A 25,671-nucleotide genomic window follows, 5' to 3' on the forward strand; every position below is an offset into this window, starting at 1 on the left:
CATGCAGGTCCTGACTTGTGAAACATCCTGACCCGTTGAGCAAGACAGGGTGTATGCAGGAGTGAGTAGGTGTGTGTATGGAAAAGGCTTGTAAGTCAGAGCACATTGGATGCCTGTGACAGCAGCTGAGTTGATTCCTCAAGTACAAATCTGTCAGCGTGTGATCAGAAAAATGTGCGAGTTTGTCGTTAAAATGTGTGTTTTTTTTGCAAATGACTGTGTATCTGAGAGCACAACCTGGTGAGTGGGTAGGTGTGAAGGTCAGTCATCTCCGAGCACATTCCTAACATATTCTGGCCTTCTGCTCAGTTAGCGTGTGTGTATCTGTGTGTTTCAGTGTGTAATATTTAGCCAGTCATGGCAGCTGTAGCCCTCCATTCATCTGTCAGCGCTAAGCCCAAACACTGCTCGCTCCATTTATCACTCCAGACTCAGCTGCAGGCTCATTATGGTTCCAAATGAGTCTGCATGACAGTTTTCCAGGAGTCCTGTTGTGATGAAGTGCCACAGTTTGCTCTAATTTACTGTGTTTGGTGTGCTGGAGGATTTTCCCTGAGCCTTCCTTAAACTGCCTTAGATACAGATGTCCTACATTTCCCAGAATGCACTCCCTCAACACTTCTTACAAACATTTTGAACTTGTTGAACCCGTTACGAACACTGGATGGTAGCTAAAGGCAGACTTCCTAAAAAGAAGACTTGGGATTTCCTACTAAAACGCATCCTGATAATTAGACAAAAAAGAACAAACTTCTTTTTTGTGAAGATCTTGCGGACAAAGCCAAATTAGCCTCGACATTATCCTAAGCTAACTGGGCTTCCTGTTGCTTTGCATTTGCAAAAGAGATGATTATCTCAGTTTATGGGCTCTACTTAAAGAAACATTAAGATTTCCATTTGTAACCTAATGATCAGCAGGTTTTGGTGTATGTAAGAAATGCAGTCGGTACGGCGAGTAGAAGCAGGTGGAACAGAATACTTAATGTTGACATTAAAGAGTTGTCCAAATCTATACATGAATTGCTGCATGTGGTGCAGCTAACTAACAGTCATGAATACAAATGTTTCAAATTGAGTAGCAAAGTCAACAAATATCAAATTTTATGCATTAAAAAAAAGAAAAAAGATCTGAAACTTTTTTTTTCCTTCTCCTCTTTTGGACAAAGCAGGCGCAAACTGCATTTGTAGATTGTAGAAACATGCATCATGCTGCTGTTTGGAAACTGTTGAAGTAACTATTGCTAGTAAATCACATGTAGGTTGTTTTGTAGTTTAAAGATTTACCTAACATAATCTCTGTGAGGTCACCTATTCAGTTGTAATAAAAGGTTTTGGAGCTGAATGATGGAGGATGACATGTTGGAAATGTTAGATCTTCTTTTCTGTTAAAGGACGTCGACATGGTAAAAACGTGGAGCTGAGGTGGGCTTTATTTAATTCCTCCTGACAAACACCTTCAGACCTGTCCAGCAACTAAACTGGGCCCCTTAACAACACAAATCAGTCACTAATCTCTTAAATGTGTTGCTCAAGAATTACACTTAACTTATCTTTTCAGCCCAAAAACTTCATTTTAATTCACTGAAAAACAGGCTTTTTAGCATTCCTTAGCTATTGCAGCCAGACTTGAGTCGACACTTGAGGTGGTGCAGTTTTTTGCTCCTCTGCATTGACTTGTGGGTGAGATAGTGAAACTAAGGCCCTGTTTACATGATGCCGAAAACGGTCGATTCCGCAAACATTTCGTTTTCAGTGAAAACGCAAACTTTTGAAAACTTCCCAGAGTGGAAAGATCTGAATCCGCTCCTCCATCCAGCTTCGTGTAAACACAGAGCGGAGCGTCTCAGGGTGAAACGCTGACGTCACCGCATGCGCACTCGCAGTTTCAGGTGAAGGCTCCGCGCTCAGCCACATTTCCAGTTGAGCCAGTAGGTGGTGGTAATGCGCGTTATGGTTGGATTGCCGACCGTCTCACACAACAAAACGCCAGAAAAAGAAAGAACAGAAGAAGAGACTTGTCCTCCTGGAGTCGTATGAACGCGGATTGTTTTCACGCCGTCCTCATGTAAACGCGGGTGGCTTTTGAAAACGCAAAGGAAGAATCGTTGCGGGAGTCTCTGAGTAAACGGGGCCTAAAGCTGTGTTTCCACCAAGCAGTCCAGTTAGGTTCAGTACGGTTTGGCACGGTTTGGTGCAGTTAAGCCTGATCCCGTTTGCATTTCCACAGCAAAACTGTGCCCTCTCGTGGTAGGCAGCGTGTGAGCCGGATGCAGAAGCTGTTAAACAATAGCGTGAGGCTGTAGCAGCGTGACACAGTTTACCCACTAATAAATCCAACAAAGAAGAAAAACGCAACACAGTAAACAAAGAGCATAGATGGAGACTTCCACCATTTCATCCTTTCTGTGATTGGCATGTAGCTCTTCACAATCAAATTAGGGATGGGTACCGAATTAGGTACTTTTATAGGTACCAACCGAATTCTGTCAAAGTACCGGGTACCGATTCACGTAAAACCAAAAGGTACCACATTTAGGTACCTAAATGTATCTTTGTGACTGTGAGGGAGTGGAAGAGTAGGTGCTTTTCCATGCTGGACATGAACACAGCATTGCATGGTTATATATTGTAAAATAATTACATTAAATTGAAAATTGAAATATTTTATTATTATCAAACAATTTGATATTTTTTACCACATAAACACAAAAAAGTACCGAAAAGTGGTACCGTTGAGTACCGGGACCGATTGTCAGGTATCAGACATCTGTACCATATCGTTACAAATGAGAAAGGTTACCATCCCTAAATCAAATGCAATCAAGCTTTGCTTCAGAGAAGGCTGTGTGCTGCCAGGAGAAATGCAGCTGTTGATGCACGGTAAGTGACGGTTCTTTCAACCAATCAACGGTCTGCAGTGTGTTGCTCCACCTTCCGAGATCAGATCGGTTCAGTCTGGCACCCATACGAAAGGGTCCCAAAAAGTGGGACGACTCGTCTTGGTTATTTGGGGATCCGTCCTAGGATAGGTCAGTGGAAACGCCACAAAATGTGCGCCGTACCGAGACAAACCGAACCAGTCTGCTTGGTGGAAACGCGGCTTAAGACTCACCATAAATACATAACAGAATATTGCACTTTTGATCTGAACATAGTTGCTTAGGTTGGTCAATAAGTAATGAGTAACTCAGAGGAGGCAGTTTGTAATGTTGTCCAGATATAAGAAGACTTTATGTTTAATTTTAATTCTCCGCAGAAAGATAAATAACTTGATTTATCAAAACAAATATTTACAACAAAGAAAAGCATTTCATGCACCATGAACCAACATGCATCGTCCTCCACACTATGCTGCAGCCGATGCGTTGGTGGCTTTGATAGAACAATAATTATCAGGTCAGTCTATATTTAGAGACAAGCACAGTTAATGTGAATGTGATTTGATTAGGCCCACGTTCACTCACCCCTTTCCTTCCTGCATTTCTTTGATTGACTTTTCACTTCCCCTCCTCCCTCCTACTCAGCTACTGTCCCCCATTCATTTTCTTAAGATTAGAAAAACAAGAAAGGGCAACTCAACAATCAAAAGCCTGCCACTCCTTTCCTGTGACGCGCCCCAGTATGTGTTTGAAAGATCACTGCGGCTAAATATGTCTCGAATGACCAATCATAGCTGCTATCAAATGGCACATGATGACGCCACATAGGAAACTGATCCTCCTGGATACACACACACATACACTCCAACACGGCCTGTCCAGCGTACATCTCCACCCTTTGGTTCAGAGAGGTGAGGAGGGATTTTGAAAGACACTGGAACATCGGAGAGGTAGAACAAAGAGATCTTCAAACTGTTTTATAGCCACAGTGAGAGCTGGCAAGGTGTTTATAGAAAGAGAAGGAGACACTTAATATTCCTGTGAAGCCCAGGACAAGTCCATAACATTGTCTCTGTGTTAGCTTGCATATGTCTCCTGTATGTTGATTACATCACACTCCGTTTTCTGTCCCTCTTCTGCTCCCTCATTACACGTTTATCTCCCTTTGTGCCTTTCCTCTCAACTTTGTATCATGTTTCACCGCTCTGAGAGAGTGAAAATGAACAGAAAGCGAACATTTAGTCACTTAGCTGACAGAGGGATCTGGGGGGATTTGTAATCAGAGAAGTATTGGAAGAAAAAGAGGAAGCCATGGGGAAAAGTTGGACTGATAAAAAGCAGACAAACAAAGATGAAAGAGAAGAAGAAAAAAGCCTTACTTGTGAGAAGACAGTTAGACATCAATACAAAGAACACACACACACACAAACATAAACAGCATAGTCCTCTCAGGCGTTGAGAAAGAAGGGCAGAATTTGACCCAACACACACACACACACACACACACACACACACACACACACACACACACACACACACACACACACACACACACACACACACACACACACACACGCAAATGAAAATAGTTGTAATCACAACTATTCCCCAAATATACAAACACACATAGATCAATGGGACTAAATTTACAACATCCGCAGCCACCCACAGCCCACACACACACACACAAAAACACACACGGAGCATAAAACAAAACATACAAGAACTACATGGAAAGGTGGTGTGTGTCAGTGTTTGGAAGTTAAAGGAAAACTTTAAAACTTTGGAAGAATTACTGAGAAATTTCAAAACAGTTTGCAACAGAAATGAAGCAAGAGCAAGACAGATTAGCTTAGCTTTTCCACTTTAGCACAACTGTTTGTTAAGGGTTTATTTTGGTAGGGATTAAATTCTTCTCTGGAAACATGCTGACATTGTTGCAGCAAAGTCAAATGAAGCAAGAAATGAAAGAAGACAATCTATAAACATGCCGGCAGTTTATCTGGAGTAACAGAGGGAGTGAGTCCAAAAGAATAATGTTACTGATTCTTCAATGTGCAGGACGTCAAGGCTCAACCAGGAAGTTTTTCTGCGAGTATCAAACCTGTGAGGAACCAGCTGCTTTCACTTTTTACCACAGCTGACAAACACATTTCACTAGGAAATTGGCAAAGAACCCTCAAGTTAGAAAAGTGTGCATTTTACTGTCTGAAGTAACTCATTCAAACTACAATTCACATGAAAATGTTAACTTGGCACTGAATCAGAATACTGTTGACTAACAACATCATCATTCACTTTGTTTGCGATCTGCACATCAAGAAACTCCCGTTGAAAGGTTAAGTATCACAGAGGGATGTCGAAACATAACTGGGGAGTTCAAACAAGAGTTTCCTGGTGTGCAAATCTCAATGTTTTTCAATAACCTTGATTATTTCAATGTGTATCTGAACGAGATTTTTGATTCTACAGGTATGACCAATGTCCTGTCCACTAAGATGATTTTAGTCAGCCCACAGTGATCATGGAGACATGACCTAATCCAGGGCTTGTCATAATCAAATATTTGTCCAAATGATCCTTAAGGGTGTGGTGCTACAATACAACTTTTTTTACTGTTCCTTACTTTGCCAGAGACCCCTTGATCTGGTATTGTGAATATCAAACAGAACCCAGGTTCAAAAGGAAAACCGAAAAAGATGGTGCGCTCCATTTTTACTCAGAAATTAGACTTTACGACTTCTGGGTTAGAAATTTCAACTGGAACGCCCCCTGAAGTCGGAATTTCCTTTGGGAAGTCGGAGCATCCTTACCATCCCCGAGTTCCCAGTAGGAAATTCCGACTTCAGGGGTAAACAGCTATTAAGCTCCTGTTATATTCTGTTTATTTTTTATAATTTCTGACTAGTGATAGTCGCAATAAATCAGCCATATACAGTATATATAGTATTATTGAATTTTTATATACAGAAATACTGCTGTTATGGCAAGTTCTTCCAACTTGGCAACTGAAACGCTTATAACTCGGAAAGGATGTCATTTCCACTCTCCACTTCCTACTAAGAGTGCATGGATCACAATTTTCTGGCCGATCATCGATCTATAAAAAACCTGACCTGCCGATACTGATTTGGGCCAATACCAATTTTTATTTATATATATAAATAACAAATAAATAATATATATATATAACTGACAGGGTATACCTTCAATGTTCCAATCTTATTAACACCTGTGAAACAATAAAATCTTTATTTTTCCACTGAAACAACCAATAAAGTATCCTGAGTTTTAGGTCTCAGAGCAAAAAGCAACAATGGCTGGCTGTCAGACCTTCCCAGAGGAAGGATGGGCTGATCACCAATCACCAATTCCCCAAAATTAAGAAAATCGGCATGTCTACTTCTTAGTTCTGATGCAAATGAAATAGCAAGAGCTTGTGGCATTATTTACCCAGATACTTTTCTCATAAATGATCACTGCTGGGAGAAGTCACGTTTGATCATGTGAGCTTCTGTGAGTAGTCCAGTGATCTTATGGAATCACTGAGTCTGTGTGATCCAAAGGTTGTTGTATTAAATCAGTCAAAAGTATCTTTATTTGTGCTGTCCCCCTCAATTTTAAATCAGTCAAAACCTTCAAAGTGGTCTTGTATGTGCCTGGCCTAACATGCAAGAGGCTGGTTTTATGAAGTATTCTGCAACCAGACTGCAGGGGGCGTTCTAAATGTTACAGCTTCACGTTTTGGAAGCTTAGTTTGCTGTAATGGCTAAAACTATGAAAGATAATCAAAATTAACTTAAGCTATTGTTTTCTTCAAAGTTGAATCCCTCAGCCACTCATAAAAACACAAGTCAGTAGTTTCACCAGTGAGCCAGAAAAATGAGTAGGACATGAAGTAGTGTTTAAAGTTTCACACAGAAACACTAAGGAAGCATCTGCTAGGAGGACAGATGTGATACCACAGTTGTCTCAGTTCTTCTATCACTTCAGGACTCATTTTTTTCTCTTTGTGTGTGTGCATGTGTGTGTGTGAGGGTGGTCAGGATGGAAGCTTCTCTGACATGTGCACTAACCGATAATGTCAACAGAAAATAAAACATGTGACCGAGCACAGAGGGGAGGGAGGAAGCTGTCACACACATTTAAGTTGAGTGTGACTGACACGCTCGTTTTCCCTTGCTGCTGACCGCTCACCAAGTGTGTGTGTGTGTCTGTGTGTAATTGTGTGTGTGTGTGTGTGTGTATGTTATGTAAGCCCCTTGTTCCAAGTTAATTCCTAGGGGATATTTGACTTGAGCCATGGAGATAATCTCTATTAGATCTCCACTTATACCTGCCAACAACCGTTCTGCTAAAATTCATCTGGCCCTCACACACACACTCTGAACTACTACAAGCCTGGCATATACCCAGTAATGCCAGTTTAATTATATATGAATGAACAGCTATTAATCTCTTAAAGTTTTATTCCCTTTTTATGTAAACAAGAATTAATAGGCAATTGTAATAAATATGCAAGGATTTCAAGCAGCCAGCAGGAAAAAATGATTAACATTAGCTAACTTCAGCAAAGATTCAAGATGTTTTTTTTGTTTGATGAAATAAAGGATATAACCAGCAAAGATTATGTTACATCTATGATAGAAATACTTCTGCCACTAAAGTATTTGTTGATTGCACTCAGGTAGACCTGAAGATTAATATGACTCTCGTGTCTAAACAATTTATACAGTTAGCCTTAGCTGTTATTTAGACTAGCAGTCAGTGAGTTTGACTCTGACCATTGTTAAGAAATATAAGCACTGAAAATCATTTAGTTGACAGCACTGATAGTTTCTTATGCTAAGCTAACATCTTATATTACATTCAAGCTTACATGCAACTCACATAGTCACATCAAGTGTGGTATCTATCTTCTTAGCTAGCGCTCAGGAAGACAATCGACAGAAAATAAATTTCCACAAACATCATTATGGAGCAGTTAGAACTTACAGAACTTGGGGTTCTGGTGTTAGCCTAGTGGCTAGCCCTTTTCCATACATATTCCTCATGTCCTCATACTTTTATCCCTGTTTCCTGCAAAATTCACTGAAATGTTCTTTCTCAATAAAGACATAAGAAGCCCAACAGCTCCAGCTACTTGACCCAGCCCTGTGCTTGACACAGGTCCTTGGCCCTTTGCTTTACTCGCATCCATCACTCTCTCCTTTAAACAGTTCTCTCATCAGCTATCCTATTTTTGCTAAAGAGTAGCCAAAACAAACATCAGGCAAGAAGATATGTCCTATATGTTTAAAAATCAATCCGAATCTCAGAACAGAAGGGTTATCATCTAAAACAGACATACACCAAGAGAGTGCCAATTTTTGGATGATTTCCGGTATAGCTAACAGTTAGCAAAAAAAAAAAAAAACAATTTGCCATGCCTTTCCTTCGTGTTTCACACTTTGAAATGAGATTATCAGCTGCAATATTACAGATTATAGGTGGTACTGCTTTCTGATCAGGTCGGGCAGGACTGGATTGATTGACGGCACGTCTAAGTCTCTATGAAAACATCATACCAACTGACAAAGTTTAGAAGTGAGAGAATAGATCTGTGTGTTTCTCTGCTAAAAATGATTTCTGTGACTAATTTTGTAGTGATGGTGGATACAGGAGCCAAACTTTCAGACAGAAAAAGGACAGAAGAGAGGAAAAAAGTTAAAGGGGAGTGATACATCTGTTCAAACTTGAGAGTCTATCAATAAAGTGAAGAGTGAAGTTACCTTGGCTCTGCTTGGTAGATGACTGGCAGGTTATGGGGAACCAGGATTCACTAACGTTACACACTGCAGATAATGTTTTAGAGCACCGGACTGCCAGCTGTGCAAAATTTAAACGGCTACAGTGTTTACTGGTTGTCATGTTAGCCTACAGATACGTCAGAGCGCCAGGCTGCTGGTGTAGCTAACATATAGCCAGCTACTACAACAATGTTTGTTTGATGTCACGTTTCAAACCGTAGCGCTACGTAACTGTACTGATAAATACCTTACCTCTGTACGTTGTATCCGGTAAAAAGCTGTCTTGAAATAAGAAAATTCATTTCCATCTGACCTCTATTTTAAAACACAGTTTAAATCAGTCGGCAAATTAATTAATTTATCAAACTGAGGCCTCAAAACCTTTTATCTAAACTTAACACTTAACCTAAACACTATCATCAACAACACACACTTGTTTGAATATTGGACTGAGGAGGTTCAAACCATTCTCACTCCTCCAGTAAAAATGGGGTGACAGATAAATAGCCCCCTTGGGTATTTGTTAAACTCCAGTCACTGGTAATTCCTGACTCACTGGTAGTGTTTGTTTGTGTTTTCTGTGCTTGTCCCACCCCCAATCTAGTCAAGGTATGTGTAATCAATTCCACACAATTACAGGCTAAATTGGAGCTCTCTGAATACTCAATTACATCCCTGGGGGCGAAGGTCTGAAAGGCCAGGTGCTGTTGACGTGACATTTCCGCTTAAAGAAAAAAAGGACAGGAAAGACAGAAGCAAGAAGAGAGAAAGAGAGGAATTTAAGGGAAAATAGAATATGTGGAGGAGGAGAAGGATAGGGGTAAAGGGGGCAACAAAATTCTCCAGAACCCCCGTCTGAGCAACTTCCTGCCCATTTTCCCACGCATAGGGAGAGAATGGCGAAAGATTAGACGTGTTGTTGCAAGAAATTAAAGCGCAATAACTCTGGTAGGAAGGGACAACATGAGAAATGGTGTTGATGACAGGAAAAGGAAGTGAAAGAGGAGGAATTGGGGTAAGATCTAAGATGGAAAAAGGGAAGAAAAATGGATATAGTGAAGGAAGACAAATAGCAAGGAAGGAGGGGGAGCAGAGAGGGAGGAAGTGTCATCCTTCAGTTTACATTAGTGGAGCAGCTTTTGACTGGTCTCTCCGACAGCGACCAGCTGCCCAAGACAAGTTAGATAGATACTGAGGTAAAAGGAAGAAGAGAACGACAAGAGATGGATTAGTGGTGTAGGAGCAGGTTAGACTTCCCTGAACTAAAATCAGCTCTAAATCAGATGAGTGTTGGTCCATTTAAACCATGTTTTAGCTAACAACTCCCCTAGCTGACAAAAACACTGTAAAAAAAATAAATAAATAAATGGAGAAATGGTGAACAGGGAACTAAGGTGCTGTGAATGATATTTGGTATGCTTGGCCCTGCTAGGCTGTGGAGCGGAAACCAGTCTTTACATGAGGTTTAAATCAACACAAATCATCACACCACAATGTTACATCTGCTGTCTGTTCTCTGTAACCAACACATTTACTCCCCAATGAGTGGAAGAGGGAAACGGAAAATTGAATAATGGGGAAAAGCCTGATCCATCTTAAACACAGCTTAATATGCCATTAACTACATGTAAGGCCCAGCATGTGTACAACCCACTGAGTGTGTGGAACATGAATGTGGTCTCAGGGATGTGTCCCCATTGGTTTCTGAAGACGTTACATGATGGCTTAGTACGGTGGGCCAATCTTGGCAGGGCCTTCAGTGGAAATCTTTGACTCAAGCTAACTGAAGCTCAGCCAGACGCTGGCAGAGAGTTGAGCTAAGGCCACAGCCCTGCCGCCTGACAGATCAACATTTACACATAAAACGCATCTAAGTTGTGACAAAATGATTACCAGTTGAGTTGCGAAGAATGAAAGATTAGATGTGGGGAATAAATCTATGGTGGGGGGTTTTGTTATTTTTTTATAAGGCTGTAAAATATTGTAGAGATCAAGCCAATGCTTTGAGCCACTAGAAGCTGCACCTGGATAACAAAATGGTGAGCTGCAAATTACTGCGTCAGACAAAAAAGGACTGAGTCATACTGACCCGTTGAATGCTCAGTCCATTTATTTTTCACACAAAGCTCTGTCAGTGTCCAATGAACCATATATTTCATGACACAACACCAACACTAACTATGGCAGCACCATGTCACTTTAGAGGTCGTGATTGTTTTCCTCTAACAGATGGCAAATCTGACCTTACAAAAACATTCCCTCCTTCTGCAAATCTGACCACTAATCACCTCTTAACCTTAAATACAAAAACACACCACGTAAATCAGCCATAATCTACTCTTGTACACGTTTATTTCTTCAGGAGAAAAAAATAAATGTGGACTGTAACAGGATTTCAACAGGAACTACAGTTTTCCCTCCATTATTCGACTACATAGACAGCTGCTAGCTCCTCAGTTGGCAGCACATGTACAAGTCCATTGAAACAATATTCAGGTTTGTATTATTGGACACCCAAAAGTAATCATTGTTGTGCACAAGCTTAAGTGCATCTTCTTGCCACTAGCTGGGGCTGGAGTGACAGTTAATAGTCACCGCTGTAGTGCTTATATGCGTAACATATGATGGACGGGATTTCATAACACGTTGTGGTTTGGCCGTATTTTGATCTAGAAAAAAGAGCTTTAAGGGGCTGATCGAGAGGGCTGGGGGAGGGGGGGTGTCAAAACTTTTTTTGGAGCACTGGGGGGGGGCATAAGGTTTTTATTTTGGCTTGAGGGGGGGGTCATGCAACTTTAATTTGTTGAGTTTTGTATGCTTTTTTGCTTGTTTTCCATTCATATTTTACTCAAAGGTTTTGGTTTATACTCCCCTATATAAAGTTACCCTGCATGGTCCACAATGGTATTTCACCATAGACTGTATTTCTCACTTGTGCACACGTCACTTTCATATTGGCACGTTTATCCTCGTGTCACCAGGCTTGAATGAAAAACAGTGGCCAATGGACATGCTCTCCAGCACCCCTGGTTTAATGCAATGGTTTAATCCAGGGTGATTTGATTGGTCGTAAAGTACAGTGTGGGTCATACCTAGGTATGACAAGATGGCACGAGCCGGTAGAAACAAGTTTGGAGGAGCAGAACTGTATTTTGTTGCTCATATGACATTGCAGCTATTACCGGTATGTTAAATGCTGAATGGCTCTTTAAAGGACCGCTTTGGAATACTACAAGAGGACACAAAATGGATTTTAGCGGCTACTACGGGTCCATTTGGTTTAAAACACAACACTGTTCTACAGCTGGGAAGGTAGGAGAGAAAAAAACTCTCACCTGACAGTTGATAATGACAGCTTTTATACTCACAACTGTTTATTTTAAATACAAAAAATATAGCTCCCAGTCTTTTATTTTGCAGTGTCAGAATCAAATGGACGATGTTTCCAGATTTAGTTTCACAGTAGCTTTGTGAACTCAATACTGACCCCACCTGGCAGAGTAAGGTTTTGTATAGAAAGAATGGTGAAGTCAAATACGGTGCTATTTATTGATGGAAATCGTCATCATTATTGCCCTCTTTACTGCTGGTGTGATTATACAAAAATGTTGTTTATGGTTGGGGGGAGAGGTCATACATGTGTCTCCAATCCCTCAGGGGGGGGGGGCCACAACGTTTTTTTTGGACGCTAGGGGGTCGCTTTATCACGTCCCATCTATACCCCGGTCCTATTTATATAACGATCAGCCCCTAACTGTTTGAGGTGTGTTGAATTGCAAGTTTTGATTCCTTTTTTCACTTTTTCTACGGATGTTTTATAATGTTCTCCCCCTTTTCTGACCCTAATCCTAATCAAAATCTTGGCCTTTGATAAATTCTTTGCTCAAATCCCAAACCATGGGGACTAACTCGTAGATGTTCCAACCCCCACTTTCTGGAACCATCTTCCATAACCAATAAAACCAGCTGAGTCTTGGGACTACCTGGACTTTCGAGGCTTCCAAAAGCTCATCCCTTGAGACAAGCCTTCAAATAACTCCCCAATCCTGTCTTGTGTTTTGTTTATTTTAGGTTTTCTTAAAGTCGTAGTTTATTTCTCTTCTTTTAAATTTGTTTTGTTAGTGTTTGTGGTTCACTTGGGTTTATAAAACAGCTGGGCAGACCAAGCTTTATTTACTTGTGTACTGTACAGCTATTTTTATCTCTGATGTAGTTTTCTGGTATTTATATACCTCATCTTATTTATAATCTACTAAATTCTCAAGAGGGTTTTAGCAGGTATAGTTAGTTGCATATCTGTACTACTGCTCTGCTGCTGTCACGACATGGGACACTGAAACCACAAAGATCAAGCACTACTACTCTTAAATTGAAAGCTTGGGGATGAAGTAAATAACACAGATAAAGACGTGTTTCAAAGTTAGCAAAAAACAGGCACAGAAAGTGTCAATCCCTGCAAAGATGAGGATAATGTTGCAGAAGTGGTTTCACAAGTTTCTCTGGACATTTTTTGAGGACTCCTGCTCACCACTGGAATCCACATAGCTGCTGTGATTTCAGCTCACTTCAGCTGCTGTCTCCAGAGTGGAACAATCAACAAACTTTCAGTTATCGCATCGAGTCAACTTGTTGATGTGAGTAAGTCAACAGTTCCAGTCAAAAAAAAAAACACATTTTAAAACTTCACCACCATCTGTCAGGGTATGGCTGCCTCAGCCTAAAACATCTAATTTTGATGCTGGTTGCGAATGTAAAGAGGAGGTGCAGGCGGGTTTGGGCCAGAGGACATAAAAAGGACAGGCGCAGCAGGATAAGCAGGAGGGAGCAAGCATATGTTGTAACAGATGTGTGGATCTGGGATGTGCATGTGAATTTTGTGGTACTCTCAGCCACTGGCATGCAGTCTGCATTCAGCTGTTAGATTCAGAATGACTTAACCCTCCAACCTGCATCAATAATGAGAAAATGGTTTCAAATCTTTATACTCTGAGTCTGGGCCCTTAGAAGTCACAAAGGGTCACAACTTAAACTTTATATTAACACAGATGATGAATCTCCAGCTCTTTCTGTTGTATACTGCAGCTACTCAGAAGGAGGAGCTCCAATGTTTTTAGAAAACTGCCACGTAGTCCATCATTTTATACACTCTATTTATAAAGACTGCACAAATCACATGATGCTCACCCATTCACGCCATATTAATGCACTGAAAAGAGAAGTTGCTATCAAGTTATTCCACTTATACACTAACCCGGAAGCCAACAGGGAAGCCAGGGTTAAAATGTCACGCTCTGGACACTTTGGCACACTGACACCAGGATCTGGGCTTGAACCTCCAACCTTGAAATAACTGTGGAATAACTGGGCGTACTTCTGAGCCACAGCTGCCCCTTGAAAATAATACAGCTTGAGAATAATAAAGCGTTTATGTTATGCAAAAATCAGCATTTAGAAAGAACAGCTGTGACACAATGAGGAGACACTTAACCCCAGATCACCCCCTGTAGCAGCCAGCGTCAGGGCCCTTTACATCGCAGCCTCTGCCGTCAATAAATGAATGTGATGTGTTAAAGGGTGAATGTGACATGTTATGAAAAAGGGCTTTGAGTGCTCTTTAAATAGGAGAAAATGGTGTACAGTCCATTAGGACACTTTATATAATAACTTTAATAACATGGTACCCTCTTGCTATAGCTAAGTGTGTTTATTGGTATGAATGTGTTTTCTTATGTAATGTGTTACCTTGTGTTAAACAATGGCACATATTAGACATAACTTTTGCATGTGACAAGTAGCCAACAGGTGTTTTGTATTTTATATTTATTTAAGCAGCAACTTCCAATATAAGAATATGAAGATAGAAGTGTTAAAACTGCAGTTGACTGAAGGCCTGCTCGAGGCTGCAGAAGTGTCTGAAAGGAACCACAACAAATCAAAGAAGTTGATTTTTCCAGGCCGATACCGGTACTGATTATTTGTAGTCAAGGAGGCTGATAACAGATATTTGGAGCTGATATTTATATGCAGTCAAAGTGAAAATATTGGTGTCAAAATTTCAATGTAACCACGATAACTGTAATAACTGCAATGCTGATTGGCTGATACCCAAGCCATGGCTCTGCTTGTAACCAATCAGATGATACTATGGGTGGGACAGTGCTGGGGATTGAGTGGTGACTGCAGACAGTGGGGGGCTGCATCAGAGCTGCAATAACGCAGTTTCAAATTAGTTTCTTATCGGCCGTCAGATTAGAAATAAGGCTTGCACCAATATGCCTCAAAATGCCAAATATCGGCCCGGCTGATAATCAGTCTATCCCTAATTTTTACAGCAAAAACAAACATGTTTTATTTTTTATTTTTTTATTATTATTATTTTTATTTAATTTAATTTAATTTTTTCTTTATTTCATCTATTTTTTTATTTTTTTATTATTATTTATTTACTTTTTTTCTCTCTCTTTTTTTTCCCCTCTCCTTAGACTCTGATTTGGATATGTCATTTGCTGATGTATCGCAGTATTATTCTATCATGGGTTAAAAGGTTATATTCAGGGAGGTTTGAATCCATTCAAAGCTTCTAGAGTTGAATGTGAAACTTGCCCCGTATCACTGTCCTGATTAACCTACATAGATCCTCTTTTGTTATATTTCCTATGCTTTGTTTCTTCATAAAATGGAAAGGGAAAGCACTGTTGTACTTATGTGTAATTGTATTCCTGCCCTTTTCTAAAAATAAAATATAAAAAAACAATAATAACAATAATCATGTTAAAGCCTTATTCTACCAAACAGGCTAGGACTGAATCACCCATCACTCATTCTGCACACACTGACTGTGTGAGGTGACATTTTTCATTATTTATTATTTCTTCACTTATTTAACTTGTGAGTTTTCATGAGTAGAGCTCACTTGACTGACAGGTGGGCTTTGAAGAGGCTTAAGTCCCGCCTTTTTACCTCAGTCAAACCTTAAAGTTAGGCTGAGTTCAGCCTTTTTTAATGTGGCACCAGTAGATCATGGGCTTTAACACAACAATTGTGTAAAGACACAGAGACTACCTCTGTGTCTAAGACGGTCAAGTTTCCACTCTGTTTCTGTTGCAACTCCTTATGTGCTTCAGTCATCTGGAAGTCCAGCTGCACAGGAGAATTTCAAAGTTTGGAAACGGATGAAAAATGTAATGTTTAATTAGAGCTACCGCTTAAAATAACTTGGCGTTGTATAAATATATAAATCAGCAAAGTGGGAGTCCATTTCTCCAAGGTGCTACATCAAGCAGTATCATCTGAGCTACACTAACATTTAGCACAGCCAGTATGTTATCCTGTTGAGGCCTAGTGTCAATGCTTTTAAATATTTTCATAAAAGCCAACCCCTGAGCACCCCCCCCTGATTTATGCCTACAGAGCACCCAAGGAGGAACAGCTCATGTAAATCAGTGTAGCAGCGTCCCGTAATGATAAAGCTAACTTTTCCAGTAAAAATGTGTGACTGGTCATGCTACTGACTTTACTTCTCAATGCAAACACTGCGGTGGTTTGAACAGTCTAGACTTTAAAGACAAACTGACAAACAGTGAGAGAGGGAGAAAGAAAAACAGAGGGGATATGTGCATGGAGGGGTGTGTCTCCTTGTCTCACTGCCAAGCCACTGTGTAACTGTTTGTGTATAAGTGTGTGAGTCTGCCAGCGACAGTTGGTTGTTATCGTGACCAAGGACTGTAGCATTATGGGAAATTTTGGACTCAGGGTACACAAAAACACATCAGAAGTCCAACACGAGGAGCCTCTGCACATAATACAAAGATGGAGGGAGAAAGATAACGAGGAGGAGGAAGGAAGGAGAGGAAAAGAGAGATGTTTTAGATTATTAAGAGACATGGAGGAAGAAGGGTTCAGTCACAGCTGAGCATTCAGGCAGGAAGAGCGTTGTTAGGAAGGAGACAGAGACTAATGAAAGACTGGAAAGTATAGATTTATTTAAATATAATGTTAAACAAAAAGAGGCCTGAGGAGAAGGTGAGACAAAGCAGATGGTGAAGAGTGAAGGGACAGAAAATAGATGGAGGATCAGAGAAAAGGAAGGAACACCAGGAGAAGAGGTGAAAGGTTGCATACTCAGATGGTTGTACAGAAACAGAAACAAGATGGGATAAAGCAGATTTAAGAGGTAATAAAAAATTATATAGAAGTATCAGAAAGTCCTGCACCACAGGTTCAGATGACATGCAGTCGATTAAACCATTGTTTTCAATCACTCACAAACCGATTATAGCCCATTCTCCACTTATCTCCTTAAATCAGTGCTGGCCCCACTATGCTGCTGCAGATGACAAAGCTCTGCCTCCACCATCCCATCCACTTCCTTTCTAATCTAAAAGCCTTATTTTTACTTTTACACAGGATTTTGCGATGCCCTTCCTGGAAAGCCCTCACACACTGATTGGTTGAGCCAGAAAGCCTTTTAAAAAAGCCCAGAGCCCAATATCTCTATTTCCGTTTGGCAATAAATGTTTGAAAGGAGAGTTCCTGACTGAACTTATTTAGCTTTAAAGATGTTTGCAGAGTGTGGCTAGCATCAGGAGAGTTGGAGTCACCAGCTTCCGGTCCTCCCTGCGAATTGTGGATTGACTTACACATTTCTATGCTGTTGTTGAATGAACGTATGCTAAAGTACGAGAAACAGACATACCAATTAATTTCACTTTTAGATCAGGATGTCAGAGTGCCACAAACTCAGGCAATGCCTCCCTCGCCCCATCGTCTTATGTCCATAACCTCAGCATCATTTTTGACTCTCATCTCACTCTGGAACATCACATCAATCAACTCACAAAAAATGTCTTCTTCCATCTGAAAAATATCGCCCGTCTCCGTCTGTCCCTCTCCTTTTCCACCGCTGAAATTCTCATACATGCATTTATCACTTCCAGACTCGATTACCACAATAGCATTTTCTACAGCCTCCCTTCAAAACAACTCAACAAACTGCAATACAGAACTCTGCAAACCAAAACTCACGCACACCCGCTCCCGAGACCACATCACCTCTGTCCTCCAAAACCTTCACTGGCTCCCCATCAATTTTCGAATTCATTTCAAAATCCTCCTCCTCACCTACAAAAACCTCCATAACCAGGCCCCTTCCTATATTACCGACCTGCTCCACCACTACACGCCTCCCCCGTAACCTCCGATCCACTGTTGCCCATCTCCTCTCCCTACCGCCTGACACCGAGGAATGGTGGAATGCTTTACCCCCACACATCCGTAACTGTCCCGACCTCCCCACCTTCAAAACACTAACCAAAACCCACCTTTAAAAAAAGCTTTCAATGTATGATTGCCTTTTGAATGCACTTCATTGTTCTGCTCTGCTTCTTTTCATTCATGTTTTATTATAGTGTGTTGTTTTATACGCTGTTTTTATCCATTGCAAAGCGTCTTTGAGGGTCTAGTAAAGCGCTTTTATAAATAAAATGTATTATTATCATTATTATAAAATGTGCTTGTTTACATCCAGGTAGTCAGGCATTGAGGGAGAAGCCATTAATTGAAGCTTGTTGTTGCACTACACCTACTATGTCAAAGATATCAGTAACTCATTTAACCAGCTAGTACTAAACCCATGCAGATCAGTTGCAGATAAAAAGTTTATCTAGAGTAGCAGAGCTGGCTTCCCATGTAAAAGCAGTACTTAAATTCAACTCCTATTTATAAAGTGTCTTCTTTTTAGTTACTTCTTGTACCAGTGCTGATACTTTCATTAAGTATGTGTGTCAATCAAGACACTCTGTGTGAAACATTTACATAAATATTAATTTGTGATACATGTTTTTGTTACTGATGTTGGCAAGGCAAAAATATTTAAACCAACTTCATGGTCTTTCATCCCAATCCCAAATCTTAGCAAGTGGACCAGGTGCTAAAGATGGTCCTATTTAAACACTTAAGGCCACCATCAAACTGCTGTATTTGACATGTCTAAAATCACATGAAGTTGGAGAGTAGCTTAAAAATACTTTGATTCAAAAACCTAGAACTGACTTATCAGTAATTATTAAAAGTTCAAAGCAGGGGTGACCAACCTGTGGCTTGCAAGCCACATGTGGCTCATTGCCTTTCAGTGTGTGGCTCTGCAATCCATTCATAAAAGTATATATATATAGTTATGAGTAGTGGTGTGCTGTTCAATCGAAACTATATATATATATATATATATATATATATATAGATGCCAGCGTTGAGATCAGTTCAAATTGATACTTAAGTTTCAGTTTCTCTTCTCTAATACCAATTGAAACACACAAACACAGTAGATCTCACTTTGAAAATTGGAAATGTATTGATTTTATTTTATGTCATTTTGTTTATGTGTGAGAGAAAGTGAGTTTGTAATACCACATGTGTGATGTGGCTCTTCAGAGTACCATGGTAATTTTTGTGGCTCTTGGTCTCTGACTGGTTGGCCACCCCTGGTCCAAAGGGGCTTAGCTCCTATGCATTCCAGTATCAGGGGTCATTGAACGCTTTTCTTACACCTCAGCAGAGAAAGTGGTACTTGTCAGGTTTTGGGGCTGGTAGACTTTTGGATGTCATTACATGTACCCGCTGATATTCTAAAAATACATCCACGAAGCAAATTTCATTACCACACACCGATCATTTTCACAAAGAGATTACAATCCATCATCACAATGGAAAGAATCTCCTGATATAAGTCCCGATGCTTTTTGTTTAAAACCCTCTTTTGTTTGACGTATTAAAAGCAGAGCAGCCAAAATAAAAACTGCACCGGAGATCAAATATTTTGGGTACCTCTATTCAGAGAAATGGGTTCCATCCAGAATACCCTTGTCATCTGTGTAAAGGAGTATTAACTGTTCTCATTAATAATAGCTGGATATCTGTGTTGCAGTGTCCTCTTTCTTTGCAGCTCTGGCTGGAAATCTCCTGGGAGGCCACTACATTGAAATAAAGCTTCCCCACAGTCACTCTTCGTTCATGTTAAATAGGACTTCTGTGAAGCCTCAGTCTTTTCTTTAGACATTTGGCTGGATGTGTTTTCAATTTAAGATTGGTTAGAGTTTCACTTGGTTTGAAGGGTGGAAGAGGGTGTTTCTTGTTTTTTTTAGAAGCCTAAGAGTTAGACCTGCATGATTGTTGAAGATGAATACACAGAAAAGTTGAAGAAACAGACGTCATAACACTGACACTTAAACCGTAAAGCGCTCTGTGGGAAAGTATACTTTAAAGGTTCAACAGATATAACTGTAAAAACAGTACAAGAAAAAAACAGAGCTTTCATCACTGACCCTGAATCCTCGTTCATTTCCAAATATCCTCTATTCTGAATAGTCTGGCTGTTATGAGGCATGTTTCATTTTTTGTGACTGTGCCCGAAAGCAAGCAGCTTTCCCGCTACAGCCGTTAGAATAGCTGCCACAATGCAGGCCAGTTGTGCCAAGATTAACAAAGATGAAAAGCTCTGAGTAAGTAAGTAATGAAAGAAAAGACAAACACTGCGGCACATGAGAAAATTAGGTGGCTTTTTTTTTCTAGACTTTCCAGGGAGACTCTGACTTGGGAATTGTTTTAGTTCTCAGATAAAATCTGATGTGGTGTAATGAAAATGAACAATTTGCATGGCTGGATCCAAGAAAGCAAACATGTCAGAGCGAGTTTTTAGACTAATCCTCCCAATTTCAGCCGTCAGTTTTTTAGTTTCTCAAAAGCTTTCTGTCACCTCTGTCACCAAATGATGTAACAGTTAAAAAAAAAGCAACAACAACGTACTCCTGGTTTTTAGTTAGTCCACAAAGTTTGCAGTCATCCTACAGTAGAGCTTTATCATAATGATGAACAGATACAGTGAAAGACAGGGCTGACTCCTTGCTAAATAGTGTCACAGTTACACCTCAGGCGACAAATGGCCTATTATCGCCATACACACACACACACACACACACACACACACACATATTCCCCTTCATGTAACGGGCACAAGGCGTCAAGATAGAATGAGTATTTAAAGCCTCAATCTGTTATGTGAGTGCATTAACACACGCTGACACACGTGAAGGTGCAAAAGATGACATGTACTCTGACCAAGATATGCACACACACATACACACACTTGAAACAGGTCAGAGAGGCACAGCACAGTGATAATATTGGCTATCAACTGGTCATTCCTTACATGCCTTTGGATGAATAGATAGCCAAAAATAAAAACACTGTGTGTGTGTATTCATGTGTGAATGGAGTCATAAAGAAAACAGATGGCAGATTAAGAAAAGAGAGGTTGGGTGAGATAAATGAGCTGCTCTTGAATTTCATTTAATCCAAGACTGAGTGTTTACAGGATTTGTTTATGAAAATGTTGAAGAAAGTTCTGTCACAATTTGAAATTCAAATGCATGCGATATTACAACACATGTGTTAGCTCTGTTACCGTTGACAGCTGTCAGCTGACTGCCCAAAACCCTAAGTTCCACAAAAAGAAGTTTTAAAAACCAAAGAGTATGTGTGGGAATAAAAACCACAGTCAAAACAGGGAGGGAGCAAAACCAGAGCGGAGGCTAACAGGACCGAGACAAATGGATGAAACCCTTTTCAGCTGAACTAATGGACTGGATAAAACCACAATAACAGACAGAAAAATATGCGGAAGAGTTTAAAGTAATAAATTAGAAACATTTTATCCAAATTGGCGCTCATGCTGGTGCATCAAAACTCTATTGTGGTCTGCTTCTAAGTGCCCATTTGTGTCAGATTTTGTTACAAGCCAGCGCTGATGTTTGTGACTCACCAGGTTGGAGCCTCCAGTCCAGTAGAGAAAGAATCCATCTGGATCAACTTTTAGGGTTACCAGGGTGGGGTGTCCACTGTTGGGTTCCTAAATAGCAAAAAAGAGGGATGTTAAGGAGTGCACAACAATAAAGGGACATCAGTTCAGTCAGACAACTCACATTTTAAATAGGAAAGCACTGATTCAACTTTTCTGGTTCCAATACCGATACCTGGGCTTTGAGTATCAACCACAGACTGTATATAGAGTGGACAGCGTGGCTTCACCATTTACCATTGTATGGTTTTGAAGCCAAACTACCTCCTTCTCATGTGCAGCCATTGGTAGCAATTGCAGCCAGAGTCTGCGCAGTAGAGACTGTGAGGGATTCTGGGAGAATCTGAGTGGAGCCAGGTGACAAAAATGATATTTTTGTTTTCTTTCGAGAGTCTAATCATTTCTTGACTCTACCTCCCGACATATATTACGAAAAAAATGCACGAGAACGGCAGCTGTCAATCATCATTAAACGTCACATAAAGCCTTGTTTTTAACCTGAAAATGAAACTCTTCAGAAAAAAGAGGACCTGAATACAAGACATCCAGATGATATCTTCAAATCACCACAACAATCGGACGTGAGAAACATTTCTAAGAGGTGTATCCATTTTTTAAAGTTTAACCACAGCCCATCTGGAATGGCTGGAAAGACAGATTTTCTAACCTATGCTGCAGCCAGCCACCAGGGGGAGCAGTTTTTGTGGAGACCTCACTTCGAGCCGAGCAAGCGGACGTCCATTTTTTTTTACAGTCTATGGCATCGACCAATTCCAGTTTTTAATAGTAACATGCATGCCCTACTGTGAGATAAGACTGGTAATGTTTTAAGTGAAAGTAAAAGAAAATTAGTATGGAGTTACTGAAGTTAATATCTATTTATACTGTAAAATATTTCAATGTTTAACATCAGTTTGGTAAAAACCATGCTTCAGAATGTGCAGAAATTAATATTCAATTGTAATATTTTTACCCTGTAGACTGGCAATTCAGTGAAAAACAAAAAAAGTGCATCAGAGTTACTAGTCCAAATCAAGTATCCAAGAGCACAGGGAAAAAAAAAAAGGGAGAAAGCAGTTTGCCTGGATCAGCACCATGGATCGGCCTTCCCACAGATACCGATCCAGTTTTGAGGGGCACCGATACACTGATACCAGGATCGGTATCAGTGTATCCCTGGATTCAATTCTTATTTTAGCAGCAAATACATTTAATGCGTTTGGCACCAGGCTCCAGCCTCATCACTCCTTGCAGATAAGTTTACATAGAGACAATGACGAGTGATGAGCAAAACTGGACACAAACACAGGCCAAAACAGGAGTACTAAAGAGTAATACTTGAGCCAGTCAGCTTGAAAACTTCTGATTAAACTTCTATTGAGTAGTGAACTCCTCTCTGTTTCATCATCTGGTTAACCATTAGGCAGAAATTCAACCTTTTTCTTGTTCCATCCAACAGACTCCTTCACAGGTCTTAAACAGAGCAGGCCCTGTAATGAATGCTGCTCCAATGTTGCTCTGTCAAAACGTTGTATTTCCTCATGAAAAACACAACTTTTTGACAGCAATTTTATAGCAAAACATAAAGATAGTGTAAATTAAATGGGTCAGTTAAACTAGAAATGGCTGCTATATGGTCTTTTAGCCTCATGGGGTTGTAGACAAACAGGAAAACAGGCAGTCATATTGTTTGTTCTGTCCCGTGTAATTTAGCAGCTGTTTTGATGCTGAAATCCATAAAATTTTGCACAAGAATCCATTCATGTGCAGCGTAAAGACGCCAAAAGAGCCACCGTCAACATATCATTAGCCTCATCTTCAGGGTCAAATGCAAGATACTACGACCGCACACAAAAGCACACACAAAAGCACACACAAACAACAGCTAGTGGATCTGTAATTAGTGGGAAGCACTCGTACTTTGCTCCAGCTGACAAACATTTGGTTCAGAGATTCAGAGGATGATGTTTGTTTGTTTTTACAGTAACAGTGATTCATATATGAATCATCACATCAGCATCATCTTCACTCTCAACCAGGAGGAAGGAAAGATCTGCCAGGCAACCCACAAAAAAACAACTGAAGTTACAGCAGTATACTAATCTCACAAAGCATTATGTATATAGTTACAATTCAGTACATTCAACATTATGCAAACAGACTCAGTGGTTGAATGTTTCCACAGAAGGCTGAATGGATTCAAACCCTGGGTATCAGTGTCCTAAAGCAAGGATAAGTGAATGACACAGTTAATATTGTGTACTTAGCTTGTGCACATACTCACAGTTATCATGCTCGCCTATGGGATCATTGGGCAAATAAAAGAGAAAAATGGGTACAAAAAGAAATTATTTACCACTAAAAAAAATACATTCTGAGTGAATATTGGCTCTTATCATTGCAAGCTAATCAATAACAAAGAGTTACATATACTTAAATAAAAGTTTGATACCTGCTTAACATACCTAATTGTAAAAAAATATATTTTTTACTCAAAGTGATAACTTGCCAACTGCAGGTCAAATGAGCTTAGCTTAAAGGCTGAAATGGGCATAGCCTGGCTCTGTTTGAATACAATAGTACATGCTAACAACACTTAACATCACAACATACGACTGTATCTTGATTGTTGTAATCCTAGCTTAAAATAAGTGAAAGAAAATGTTTGAAAATCACAATAACAAGGGACGGCAGGCACAGAGTCCAAACAAATTAAAGTCCAATTTTTCTTATACCTTCAAAAAGAGCCAGGATAGCAGTTTCTTTTATCACTAGTCATTGTGCTAAAATAAGTTAGCATCATCTAACGGAACACATTAGGCTACACGTCTCTTATGTAAGAGAGAAAAATATGTTATATTTTAACATAAAATAGAACTTAACCTTTAAAAAGTCTTCACAAGCTATTCATCAAATTCCAAACTAAACATACCTTAAGTTTTGGCTCCAAAGTTGGCTAACGGGGAAGGAGTTAGCAAGAAGGGTGTGTGTTTGAATTGGAAAGGGACAGAAGAGGTGAGGTGAAGAAGAAAGGGTTTCAGAAAGGAACAGATGTAAGGAAGAAGAAAAGGAAGAGGATTGGACAAAAGGTTGAAAAGAAAAGAGAAAAGAAATATCAGGACCAAAAAGATAACCACAATAAGCAGTAGAAAACAGTCTCTTTACATCAGGTTGTGAGCCTATGATGATAGGTCAAGTCACTACACTCTATCAGTCAGTCAAACGTCAACATACTCTGAGGGTCTTTCTTCATGTAAATACCTTTTATTGACAGCTTAACTCGATGTTCCTTTAATATTATGAAACTCAGCACTATAAAACTCTTCTCTTGTGACATGCTTGTCCACTGGAACCAGTGACAAACTCCAATTCCACGCTTCGATTGCCATCATAAGGCCGTGACCGTCAAATTCTCTTTCAGCTGGAGATTTGTTGCCGTGAAATGTCAACACAGAAAAAATTCTGGAGCTTCTAGAAATGCCTGAGCCTGAAGCTTTTCTTTGTTTATCTTCTGAACATGAGTAATTGGCAACATTTCCTTCAGAAGAGCCAGATGTTCCCCAGAGACATAACTAAATTCTGGCAGCACAGACAAATGCAAACACGGCAACATATGCCACTTAAAATGTAGTAAAACAACACAAAGTTATAGAAAAAAAATCATTAAAGATAAATTTTCCTTAAATTAGGTTCAGAATGTCATCCTTAGTGGTCTGATTGATTCATTATATGAAAATGGAAAGCGGAATCAGCCCAGTTTGGTTGTAAAATCAGTCAAAATTGAAAGTTAAATGACCTGAAACAGACCTGAAACACTTCCTGTAGATTTTGTTTTTGGGATTTTAGGTCAGATGGATTTATTTCCTAAAGGCTTTCCTTTTCTTTCAGCTTTTTGTTTCCTTTACTGTCAACCGTACAGGTTAAATGTAGACTGGAGACATCCAGATTAAACTAACACCTCTCAGAGGATGGGGATTTCCACTGGGGACAGACACACAAACATGTATGAACGCACTAACCAGTACCCTGAGGAGTGTGATGTAAAGGCTCATATGACCAGTGATATAACAACATCTTCCATAACTTCAGCTGTCATACCACAGGCTGGACACACACAACACACACATACATACAGACAAGTGCAGTTGGATAA

The 25,671-nt window shown here is 40.0% G+C and overlaps 1 protein-coding gene across 2 annotated transcripts in view; it reads right to left on the reverse strand.

Moving 5' to 3' along the window:
* Window positions 1-25,671, reverse strand: part of plcb3 (phospholipase C, beta 3 (phosphatidylinositol-specific)) — a 77,786-nt gene that overhangs the window by 36,591 nt on the left and 15,524 nt on the right. For both annotated transcript variants that reach the window (XM_074699303.1, XM_074699302.1), the window contains exon 2: window positions 21,483-21,569. In XM_074699303.1, coding sequence (XP_074555404.1) covers window positions 21,483-21,569 — 87 coding nt within the window. The remainder of the gene's footprint in view (window positions 1-21,482; window positions 21,570-25,671) is intronic.

Source organism: Halichoeres trimaculatus, unplaced genomic scaffold (assembly GCF_033239565.1).
Source record: "Halichoeres trimaculatus isolate MK-OKI-2021-1 unplaced genomic scaffold, fHalTri1.1 fHalTri1_scaffold_22, whole genome shotgun sequence".
Classification (NCBI taxonomy): domain Eukaryota; kingdom Metazoa; phylum Chordata; class Actinopteri; order Labriformes; family Labridae; genus Halichoeres; species Halichoeres trimaculatus.